This window comes from Gymnodraco acuticeps, unplaced genomic scaffold (genome assembly GCF_902827175.1).
Source record: "Gymnodraco acuticeps unplaced genomic scaffold, fGymAcu1.1, whole genome shotgun sequence".
NCBI classification, from domain to species: Eukaryota; Metazoa; Chordata; class Actinopteri; order Perciformes; family Bathydraconidae; genus Gymnodraco; species Gymnodraco acuticeps.
In genome coordinates, this window is record NW_022990172.1 from 1348155 (window position 1) to 1360397 (window position 12243).

The 12243-nt window shown below is 42.5% G+C and overlaps 1 protein-coding gene across 3 annotated transcripts in view; it reads right to left on the reverse strand.

Moving 5' to 3' along the window:
* LOC117547126 (protein bicaudal D homolog 1-like) overlaps positions 1-12243 on the reverse strand; it is a 37889-nt gene continuing 25646 nt past the window's right edge. The window contains exons 6-13 of one of the 3 annotated variants that reach the window (XM_034217636.1): positions 10568-11080; positions 10306-10484; positions 9350-9734; positions 9062-9256; positions 7828-7979; positions 7069-7279; positions 1694-1777; positions 1-898 (exon numbers count right to left, since the gene is read on the reverse strand). In XM_034217636.1, the coding sequence (XP_034073527.1) occupies positions 1724-1777; positions 7069-7279; positions 7828-7979; positions 9062-9256; positions 9350-9734; positions 10306-10484; positions 10568-11080 (1689 nt within the window). In that variant the 3' untranslated portion in view covers positions 1-898; positions 1694-1723. The other 2 variants (XM_034217635.1, XM_034217633.1) reach the window with 2 other exon arrangements.

The window sequence follows — 12243 nt, forward strand, 5'->3', positions numbered from 1 at the left end:
AAATGTGCATGAGTGGTTTATTTCTGATTTCAAAGGCAGGCTATAGGGAAAATGTCAGAAAAACAAACACATTACAACAATATTGCTTATTAATGCTGATACATGTCTTCTTCACATGTGCATTTTCAGTCTTGTGACATCAGAGGGAAAAAAACAATCAAATGTCCCTTTTCTTTGTGACTTAAAGTCTCACGTTACATCCAAGCATTGTCAACGACACAAAAAGGGCATGTTGAACACTGACATACTCTCAGCTTTTGATATGATGTTAACAGTCACACACAACACGTTTTAGGAATGCTTTGCTTTAGTTTGTGCTTATCTTTAAGGGTTTTTTCCTTGCAGACTTGTGTAGGAATTACACATGAATGAAATGGGGGGGCGAAAACATGAAAATGCAGAATAGTGCTTTACATATATCAGCAGAACATTCTGAAGCATCGAAGGGAGAACCTCTAGCTGCGCATGCGTTATCAAATGCAAACAAGGGTGAACATATTTGTATGGTGCCGTAGTGTTTTATACACAGATATGATGACACACATAGTAAACACTGCAGGCGACAAATTATAGAGGAATTGATTGTGGAAAGAAAAGAACAGCAGTTCTAGCAAAAGTCAGTATTTTCATTACTGGCAGTAGCAAGGGTCATTTCTGCTTCATAAAAACAATGTGAGCCAGGCACTCCCAAAAGAGGCATCGTGGGATGTTTTTTTTAAGCTGGGCAAGGTCCTCTAGAAAGATTGTTGGCCGAGTGTTTTGGACAAACAGTGTCACAGATCAGGGGTCAGATGTTGTGTAATACAGAGACGGAGGACCCAGAGGCAGCAGAGGGATCCTGACAGTAGGCACTCATGGTGGGCGGACCCTGGGTCAGTGATCCAAGAGGGTCCACGCACTAGAACAAGAGAGCGAGAAGTAGAGATCATGGATGACATTTAATGTAAAACATAGGAGTCCATTCTGTGCATAGACCCTAAAAGAGTGGTGCAGTGTTTTTTGTTTTTGTAGGACGACGAGGAAGTTACCATTGCAGGGGCTCACTTGATTAAAAGCAATGGGATTTTTCTATTTTGGAATATTACAGGCAATAAATTCTCCACATATTAACACCACTTTTTTAATAGTTGAACCATGAATGCAATAATTAACTACATGATGGTCGCATGAGTTCACGTCACCAGCGCTAAGCTAAAGGTGGCTAATGTTTGGAGTGTTTAATTTAGTCTGATTTAGCCACCTAGCTAACCACCGTTTTCTATGACACTCACAAGCTTTGGATATTGCAGAGTGGGTTATTTACTGATGTATATTATGTCGTAAAAGAAAATCTTGTCAGCTTGTATTAACAACAGCCCTTATTTTAGGAAGGTAATAGAAGAATAGACAGACCTATACTGCGTATTAACAGATTCAGGGTTCTATATTAGATTAGACTGAAGCATTCTTTTGTGCACTAGTCAATCGTAAAAGCCCAAATGGAGCTTAACCCAAAATAACGCTGAAAGGTCTTGAATACATTGCCTTTGGTGATCGGAGTGTAATGTTAATGGTATTTGTCCTTGTTTTGTTGCAAATGGAGCTGCCGTGTGCTTCTAGGGAACACAAATGCCTTTACAAATTGTCAGTATTGATTAACATCCATGTTTTCCCTTTATCCAAAACTGCTGTGTGACTGTGAGGTTGCTTTTACCTGTGAAAGGAGCTGAGGAGGCTCAAACCCTCAGCTGTGGGGGGGGTACGAGGAACGGCACTGTGGCAGAAGCCTACTGACGATCTGTAAGAGACTGACACTGTTAGATAGATACGGCACAAACACGCCTTATTAACTGATATCATCATGCGGGATCATAAAGGCTTTTCCAAAGGGGGGGGAATCATGGACCTAACACTTACCCACATATTATTAAGGCTATTTGAATATGACATTCTGATAGAAATTCAAATGTAGTTGCTTTTCTTTCTTTTCTTTTTTTTACTGTATGCTCTTGAACCCATAATTACAAACTCACAAAATATGAGACACAATGTAATTATGTAGATATTTACAGTAAATATAAGGCTTTAAAATACCTGTTATGTATCATTGAAAGTGGTCAGAAAGTAAACAGACATCGGACACTTTAAGTTGTATTACATTTAGCTGTCTGGTTGTTATTAAATATAATTAAACTGCTAAACCAGTTGGTGAAGAGAACTACTGTAGATCCAAGTGTCCTTTGGCAAGATACTAAACCCAAATTGCTCCTAATGGCCTAGCCAACTGTGAATGAGTGTGTGAGAATGTTAGTGTTTTGTATGGATGTGTGTGTGAAAGCTGAACTCAGTTGTAAAAGCATTAAATAAATGAAGTCCAGGTAATTAGACTTCAATTTTTATATATACATTTTACGTTTTGTAAAGCTCTCATGGCCCCAAATCCAACCACATCTTAACACATGAAACCAATTTTTCTTCCATTGATGCAAAACTTTTTGAGCACTGCTTCAGTTTCTGCAGGCCAACCCGTGTGGCTTTTACAAAGTTAGTATCAAAAGTTTTCTTGGGTGGTTAGCACCGGCTCTTTCCATTTCTAAAGATAATAAGTGACAGAATAAGTGTAATCTTGGGCCATTAAAGTCCAACCCAGTCAACAAGTTAATTTTTCTCTGAAAACTAGCTCTGTTGCTTTGCCTGTATGGGAAAAACTCTTTCCATTTCACTGAAATAAAGTTAGTGCCTTTAAGAACACCCAGTAAGCTCAAAGCAGTTATTGAAATGTTAACGTTCACTTGATTGAGATTGGTATGTTGGCGTAGAACAGGGAGATGTCTTTGTGTATGTTGTGTGTGTTTAGACAGAGAAAGGGTATCACAGAGAGGAGATCAAACTGGTTTCCTTTTTATACCGTAATCAAAATACATATTACACCCACACCGCTATTGTTCCTTCTATTAGAGTCCACTTTGAAATCCCTTTAACCTCTGTCCGGTAAATGTACGATAGAAATACATTGACATTGTAGTATACTATTGAGTAACACATTTTTCAAGTGAATATGGAGCTTTATGTACGTTATTTGGTATAATTAGTTGGATAAGTACCATAATAAATATTCAATACTTTTCATCATTTAAAATCATAAAAACCTTTAGGGTTAGGGTTAGGGTCAATCCCAGGTGTTATCTTATGTGTGTACTGCTCAGGATCAAAGGAAGTGTTGTGTTGAGTGTTTGGATAAGTGGTTCAAGAGAAACATTCTGCTTGCTCTAAACAAGCATGTTTTGTTAGGGTTTTAACTACTTCAAAGAAATGGATCAGCTCGAGTGCAGTAAAGATCAGACAGGGATGTGAACGAACAATCCAACACTGTGTGTCTAAAACATTTGACATCTTTCACAATGTCAGTGATGAAAAAGCAGTACATTAATGCAAATAGTTGTTTTGCTTAAATGCCATTAACTCATTAAGAAATATGATCGCAGACATAGAGCTTTAATGGTTTAACATACAATACAGGCAAGATATGGGCCTACCACGGCAAATACAACTTTCAAAGGAGCCAATCAGAAATCTTGAAAATAAAGGTGCCTGTCAAATTAGTGTTTTCCCCCTTTTGCATATCAAAAATGTGTATGTTAAAGGCAAGAGGATGCATCCATTTACAGTGTTCAAAGAGTCAGTGTTCAACAGACAACTGTGATAGTCTGAGTTACTAGATCTAGAGAGAAAAAAGTGACAATCAAGGTTTGCAGTGATTCTAAGGGCGGGGAAAGCAAGGTGTACATTGCAGAAAAGTGAAAGGCAGGAATCTGTATTCTCAGACCCAGAAAGAAAAAATCTTCTGACAGTTACAAGCATTATCTGACTTTGATGAGTCATTATCCAACCTCATTAAAAGCAATCCAGGCCAAAAACAAATACACAAAAAGACAGCATTTAAGCCTGCAGGAAAACATAAATAAAGGAAGCACTTTAAAAAGGTTTTGGTTTCAGACAGTCATTTGTTATTAGGCTACACTGTGTAGGTGCTGTATAATCGGTTTTGTAAGGCACACACAGACACAGGGAATACGGTATCATGTGTGCTAAACTCATATGCCTCACATATGTTAGCCAGCAGTTAAAAGTACAACAAAAATACTTTTAGGAAATGAATTGCCGTCAACTCAGGTCAAAGGGAACCTCAATTGTGAATCCACAAACCCCAGAACGGTCTCTGTACTGGACAAAGAGATACAATGAATAACAATCTTCTTGCCAGACTAGGTAAGATGTAAAACACCTTTAACTAGACTAGTTAACAACATCATACGTTTTGTAGTCATTCTGGTTTGGTTGTTGACTCATTATAGGTTGAATAAGGTGTGTCACGTTCCCTGAGTTTGGTGCAGTGCCGTTACCAAGACTTAATCCTGAATACATTCATTCTGTGTCACTGAACCTCTGCAGATGGCCTCGGAGGCATAACGGTGCTACATTGTGAGTTTACTAGTATAACTCTAAGTCAGCCATGATGGGGAGTCATAATAGTCATGTCATAAAGATACAAAATAATTTGGTGTGTGGAAATACTTTGAATCAATTGACATTAAATTACTTGTTGATTAAATTCCCCTTTCAGGTTATGGTTACTCAAAAATACATTAATGCTCGAATCCTAACTGATGTAGTAGGTTGGGATTTACGTCTTGCTTGGGACTAACTAACTTATTGGTGCAATGTAAGGCTGCTCAATTAATCGCAATTACGATTTTGGCTTGCAACGATTATGAAAACAACATAATCGAAATAAAACGATTTTACTTAACGTTCAGGGTAATCAACTGTTAAAAACATACTGTTAAAAAAAAAAAGTTCAATAAATGTTTTCTAAGTAAATGGATAATCGTTTTTAATAATCGTGATATCAATTATTGACCCACATAATCGAGATTATGATTTTTGCCATAATCGAGCAGCCCTAGTGCAATATTGGAGAATGTCCTCTTTAGTGTGATGTTTTTGGAAAGAGTAACATTAGAAGTACCTTTTTAATTAGTCATAAACTTAAGGCAAGTTAAAAAAAAAAAACGAGGTGAAGAGAACATCAGCTTCTTGAGAAACTTCCCATACCTAACTCCAAGTCAAAATGTTTTTCTGTACCATGAGAAGATATTAGGCTGACTGGTCTTATGCCATGTTTGAGTGCTCTCCTTCCTCCATCTTGTAACTTCTTCCCTGCCATGACCTTCCATACAGCCTGCACCTCTATCCGTTAGTTTTTTATTTGGAAGGGGGAGGAAGCCTACAGTAAGAGCATCCAAACGTGAACATGCATAGCTGAGTACATGGCTATATAAGAACAAACCGCTTGGTGGTGCTAGAGATGGACAAGAAATAAAGAATACTCATTGAGGTGCACTTAGAAAGCAATGCCCACCATGACAAACATGTATCAACGACTAGTCCATCAAGCCTTGTCCACAACTGTCATCATACAAGTGTGTATATGTGTTTTTGTGAAAGAGAGATTATAAAGTGAGGTCAAAGCTGGGAACACTCAAGGAGTCATTATGCTTCAAACACATTTCTTGTTGCATCGTTGGCTTTCAGGGGTGCTGCGTACGATACATTTTCTAACTCTAAAAACGACAACAGACCTTTAAGTGTGGCCATTTGTAACTGGTGTAAACACTTTTTCCTTTGATTTGTGGCGTTCACTTGCAACTTCATTTGTTTGAATCATACTGAATCGTTGGGCATCCAAGGAGAATGCTTGCTTAAAAGACATGTGGTTTACAGTGTTTGTGTATACAGACTCGGTGGATATTATATTGAATATAGAGGACGCTATTCAATATGTCATGGCCTTCATTCAAACTTATGAAAGTGTCCTCCAAATGTCCAGTCAGTGTCTGAATGTCTCTGCGCTTAAATCATGCATGTGTCACTTCAATCTGAAGAACTTGATGCCTAAAAACTCTCATTATAAAAAGTCTCTATTAAAGTCCTCCTGTGGACCAATCAGCAGTCTCGTAATAGAAGGAAGGTGGGGCCTCTTGTGCTCCATTTGTCAAATCCCTGAGCAAAGTCACTGAACATTCAGAACCCATTGGCCAAAGCTTAGGCACAGGAAAAAAGGAACGGGGAAACAGGAAACCACTTTGTCCTCCTCTCTGTGAGCGCCCATTCTCTCAGGTGACAGAAAGAGAAGGATGATGGGAGTTGCAGTTTTTTAATGTCAATAAGGAGTCTAGTCGAGAAGCCTTCAAAAGGCTCAAAGGATTTATTAAGGGGTTAGTGCCGGGGCCGGTAAGAACTGTAGTGTCTTGGGTAGAGGGGCGTGTAGCTGGTGGAGTGGCCGTAGGAGTTGGTGGTGCCAGAGGCGAGGTAGGAGCGAGAGGGGGTGAAAACAGAAGAAGAAGAGCCGTAGTAGGCAGAGGAATAGCTGGGAGATGGGGAGTGAGAGGAAGAGTAAGGGGAGGGTGAGGAAGGAGCGTAGAGGACAGAAGAGCGCGTCAGGCTGGACAATGGCCGAGTTCGGGGTGAGGGGCTCCATGTGGAGCGCCTGAGCCCCAAAATAGGCGAGCGGTAGGGGGAAGAGGGGCCCGATCCTGGTTGGGTGGGCCTGGTTGTTGTGGTGGATGGGGAAGAGCTAAAAGAGTCTGGGGTGATGTGTCTGGAGGGGCCCGGACTATGGGACAGATTGGGGGTGATGTTGACACTGATACTGTGGGAGTCAACCACAAACGTCCGCACCCCCATGGTCCACTGGGAGTGAGCCAGCTTCAGAGAGGTTGAGGGCGGGGTCCGCGGCGAGGGAGAGGAGGGGGCCTCCAGACACGGGGGGCTCTCTGGCGCTAGAGGGCTAACCAATGAGGCGCCGGCCGGTGATGACGGACTGCAAGTGTGAAAATGTGATGTGGGGGAGGTGAGAGCTGAAGCAAGTGCCGCACTGACCACAGATGGACTAAGGGGCAGAGTGGGGTCATCAGGGAGAATTGACGTAGAGCTAAGAAGGTTGGAAAGGGAAGGTCTGACAGGGGTCATAGCGGAAGTGGAGCCTTGGGCTAGGTTGGATGCCGAAGAAGAGGCCGAGGGACTTACTTTGGGGGTGCTGGTCTTGATGCGGTGCAGCCGCCCCCCGCGGGTTTGGTGGGTCTGCTCTTGATCGAAAGCCAAATCCTCCAGGCGCTGGGTGAGGGCCAGTTTCTGCTGGATAGCCATGCGCAGGAGGGAGTTCAAAGTCTTCTTCTCATCCTCTGCCGCAGCCAGCTGCATCTGCATGTCATCCAGCTGGGTAACATACTCATCGCACCTGAAGACAGCAGGGTGTTAGCAGGTTGAACACGGTTCAGACGGAGAAAACACAAACAGGGGGGAAAAGAAGCCACAAAATTGGGAATACGCTTCACATACTGTACAAACACACAGTTATATGTGCTGGTAGGCACATTTGATACCTTCAAATTGTCAGCTGCTTTCAGTATCAGTGCTAAACTAAGCTAAGCTAGCCAGTGGTTAGCCGTAGCTTTATAGTTACCCTCTCATTTTATTAATCTTATTAGTCAACCCTTTTCTAAGATTAAAACGTTTTTTTGTTGGATTGAGAGAGAATGTCGTTTACACAAGTTGGTACTCTGAGATCCTAAAGAACTGATATGAGAAAAAAGAGCAATTTGTGATTTCTCTAATATTACTGGAGCAGTCCTTACAATATAACTAATGCAGAATTAATCATTTTCTGGTCACTCAGTTAATGGGGACTTGCTCTGTGGCTTCATCATTGCAAGTAAAATTCTTCACATTTATCTGAGATGGTTAATCTACTTTTGAGTTGTTGACTTGTTCTGTTTCGTCTCTGACCTGGTGGCAAACATGGCGCGCAGAGATGAGAAAGTGGCGGCATCTTCCTTCAAGGCCTTCAGCTCGTTCCTCAGCCTCGTCATGGTGTCCCTCACCATGGTTTTCTCCGCCTCATACTTACTCTTCAAGTTGGACAGAGCCCCTTCAGCCGTCTGGGTAAACACACACACATCATAAATTCTCATGTTATGATTTCCCTTTCCTAACCTCCGTTTCTACTTCCCACTATCACATTGAACTATAGGAAGACTAGACCATGTCAATATCTTTATACATAGAACAAAAAACGTACTTCTTTTAAAAGTGCCACGCCCAAATAGCAATGCATAATGCAGTTACTGCTAACAACAACAGATTTTCCAGTGAGTTTTTAGTACAGGAAATGACTCATGAAACGTGTACAGGATGAATCATTGTGCTAGTGTAATTGTTTTTATAGTTTGCACTCTGTGTGAATCCAAATTGGTACAGTACTTTTGTTTTATTGTATGTATGGTATGTACGATTAGCTTGATTTCCTCTGTATTGAAAAACTGATGCACGCATTCCTTGGAGAGAAATCATATAAAACAAGAAATAGAAGCTAATAGCATTAGCAGAAAGGTTTAGGACAGCCATGTCCTCATTCAACCTTATTGGTTGATGGGCATGGAAGGCCAGTAAACGGACTATAATCTGCTGAACTCATTTCCTAAAGGCGTTTTATACCTAACACTGCTTTTTTAAACTGATAAAATACATCTTGGATGTTCCTTTCTTGTAAAAGGCAAATGTCAAAATCCTTGGCTTAGGTTGTAGATGCATAGAAATAAAGAACAACTCACTTCATCGCAATGTTTTGGGGCATGCAACCTTCATTTAGCATAATGTCTTTAGGTAGGAATTTCGACCTGTAAGCTAAGCATCATAATCAAGACAGCTGCAAGTAAAGACTTTGTGTGTTCATTTTATCATGGGAAACGCTTACATAACTCACTTCAATTAACAAGACTTCAGTAACACATGTTTTAACATTGTATGTCTATAGCTTGGTATTAACATTATGTTGTAGCATCACTAGATGCCTATGTTTTTGTTCCTAGTGCAGGTTTTAAGGAAAACATTTTTGCTTTCCAAATCATATTCTGATCATAGGTTCGTAGGTTCTAGCAGTAGTCACACTAATGTGGTGCTTCTTTTTTCACAGTTTGGACACATTGCCACTTTTTTCACATTCCGTAGTCACACGTCTCACCTGTTTGTTGGCCCTGAGTACCAGTCTGAGGGTGGCGATCTGCTCTCTCTTGGTGCTGAGCAAAGACTTGAGCTTCAGGATCTCCTCCATGCAGACCTCCTTGTCCTTGTCCATCAGAGGTGCCAGCTCTCTGGCTGCAGCTCTCTGTCTGGACAGCTGCAGAGACGTGTCTACTGCCCGCTGCAGGTGCTTCACCTGGGGGAGGAGATGAGGACAAGAGGAGGTAAGATTCATAGAAGAAAGGTTGAAGAGAGTAGAGGAGACAACGAAATGAGAACACTGTTCTACCTGGTCTTTGATGATGGCGTTGAGGTTGTATATGTTCATGGGCTCCCTGCGCAGCTCACCAGCTGGGTCCAGGGCAGGCGAGGATGATGAGGAACTTGATGAAGAGGCACTGATGCTAGGTGAGCGGGTTGGAGGTGTGCAGGGCGGCAGGCTCTGCTCAGGTGGCTCCAGGAGGCCCCCCTTTCCCTTCTCCTCCCCGCCACCTTCCCTAGATAAAGGCTCCTTGGATGGAGACTGCGAGGGGCTACGCGACTCCCCGGGAGTCAGGGTGGATGAAGCGACAGCGGCCAGCCGCCTGGCGAGGCGTGGTGTGAGGAGAACTTTGCTGTTGTCAGCAGACATGGCTTTAAGAGTGGCACTGAGGCCCCGGAGCCCTCTGCCTTGTCTGAAAGAAAGAAAGCGAGATTTAGTTTGTTTTACCCATGAAACTTCACTGTGTAGATTCATAATTATAAATGCAGATTTTGTAAGTTTGCCCACTTACAAAGATACAAACAGACTATAATTGTAATGGTAGGTTTATTTTAACAGTGAGAGTAAGAATATCAAAATCCAGAAATTGACATTATATAAAAGATACAAATTGATTTGTATTTAACTGTGGGAAAGTATTTGATCGCCTTGCAACCAACAAGAATTCTGGCTCCGACAGAACGGTTAAATAAGTCCTTTTCCTTTAAGAAAGTACTTATAATATCAACTGTGTTACCTGTATAAAAGACACCTGTCCACAGAATCAATCAATCAATCAGATTCCAACCTCTCCACCATGGGCAAGACTAAAGAGCTGTCTAAGGACCTCAGGGACAAGACCGTAGACAAGGCTGGAATGGGCTACAAGATGTAACAAGTGGCCCTCCCTTAAATGCAAGGTCCCCATATTGGGCCTTGATTCAATAACTTTCGCTTCACTCCTTGATGCTGCATATGTTCGACCAATAAGACAGCAGTCAGACCTGTAGTAGTCCAGCACGATACGGTTGGGCGTCTCGTTGTTGCACAGACAGACGTGGTGGTAGAGCTGGGCGAGCTCCTCACTGAGAATCACCAACTCATCTTGAGCTGCGTTCAACGCACCCCGACTCTCGCTGGCTGCTGACTGAGCTGCCCGCAACTCCAACTCCAGGCTAGAAATCTGAGGAAAGGGGAGAAGGAATGAAACCTCTGTAGCTATCTGTCATTCTAGTCAAACAGACACCATCAGTACGAGGTGGTTACCTTCTCACGTCCCTCCCGGCAGTTCTTCTCCAACGTGTTGACCTGCCTGTCCAGCTTCTGCAGACTGTTTCGCCTTGGTTTCTCCTCCCCTGCCGCCTCCACACCCTGAGCCAGTCGATCACGGAGACATTTCACCTCCGCCTTGAGCTCCACCACCTCTGTCACAGCCACACGGTACTTGCACTGCAGAATCTCCAGTCCTGGCGTCTGGTAAGAAAATACCTGACTTTTGTTTAGTGTCTCACTCCTATCCTCCTCAGTCCCTCCTTCCTCTTCAGCCTCCTCTTCATCTTTGTCCAGCTCCACCAGGGCCTCAGGGTGGAGCTGAGAGGGGGCACAAGCAGGGGCTTCATGGTGTAGGCGGGCCCTGCGATTCAGGCGGCGAAGGACAGTGACTCTTTGGTTCAGGCGGAGGGACTTCTCATGCTGCTCGGTCAGGGCACCCTGGGTGTGTTGAAGCTGACTCTGGGACTCCTGCAGACTGGTCATCAGGGAGACATTCTCACGTTCAACCTGAAGGGGGCAGCAGCAAGATTAGGAAGAAGCACAGCATATGTTTTATTTCAGAAGTTTCCAAACCAAACATATTTAGTCTGAAATTGTCATCCATCTCCAATCACATCCTGCCGCTTTTCTTTCTTTTATTTTATTTATCCTTTATTTATCCAGGAATGTCCCATTGAGATACAAGATCTCTTCTTCCAGGGAGTCCTGACCAACACGGCACACAACAAGTTTCAACATAAAACAAGGGCATTAAACAAAAAACATACAATTCAAATATAAATACAGAAGGCCATTTGTGCAGTGGCAAGAAGCATAATCACATCAGCAATAGCATCAGGTAAAACAGTTACATGTTTCATGAAGGGCTAATCGTAGCATACCTTTAAAAGCATTTACAGTAGGAAGTGCCTCTCGACAAAGTTTTACTTGCAGCGTATTCCATAAAAAGGGAGCATAGTGGGAGAATGCAGCTTTACCAAGCTCTGACTGCATCAAAGGAACATTTAAAAGCATCCCATTTGCTGCTCGTCTGGTATTAAAAAAGCAAGTATAAAAGGACAGAAGTCTGGAGATATATAAGGGCAGCTTACCTAGCAATGACTTAAGGATAAAAATCAACATGTGTGATTGTCTTCTTTGGTACAGAGAGGACCATCCTAGGGATTGATACAAAGTGCAGTGGTGGGTGCGAGAGCCTGCACCCGTTACAAAACGTATAGCAGTATGGTACGCAGAATCCAGCTTTTTAAGCAGGGAGGAAGGAGCATGCATATAGATCACATCGCCATAGTCTAATACAGACAGAAAGGAACTCTGCACAATTCTCTTCCTGGCTTCAGACGGGAAACATTTCTTTAAACGGAAGAAAAAGCCCAGTTTAGGTCTAAGTTTTCTCAGTAGGTTCCCAATATGAACATCAAAGGCCATCTTTTCATCAATCCATATGCCCAGATATTTGTAGGATGCTACTTTGTCAAGGCATGTCCCTTCCAGTGTCAGAATCGGAGGGACAGCTGTATTAGCTCGAGAGCGAGAGAAGGTCATGTACTTGGTCTTTTTTGCATTAAGGACCAGTCTTAGCCTTAGCAAGGAGTGTTGCAGTGTATTAAAAGCATCCTGTAGAAGCTCTATGGCCTGGGTTAAAGAGGAAGCCACTGTGTAAACAACTG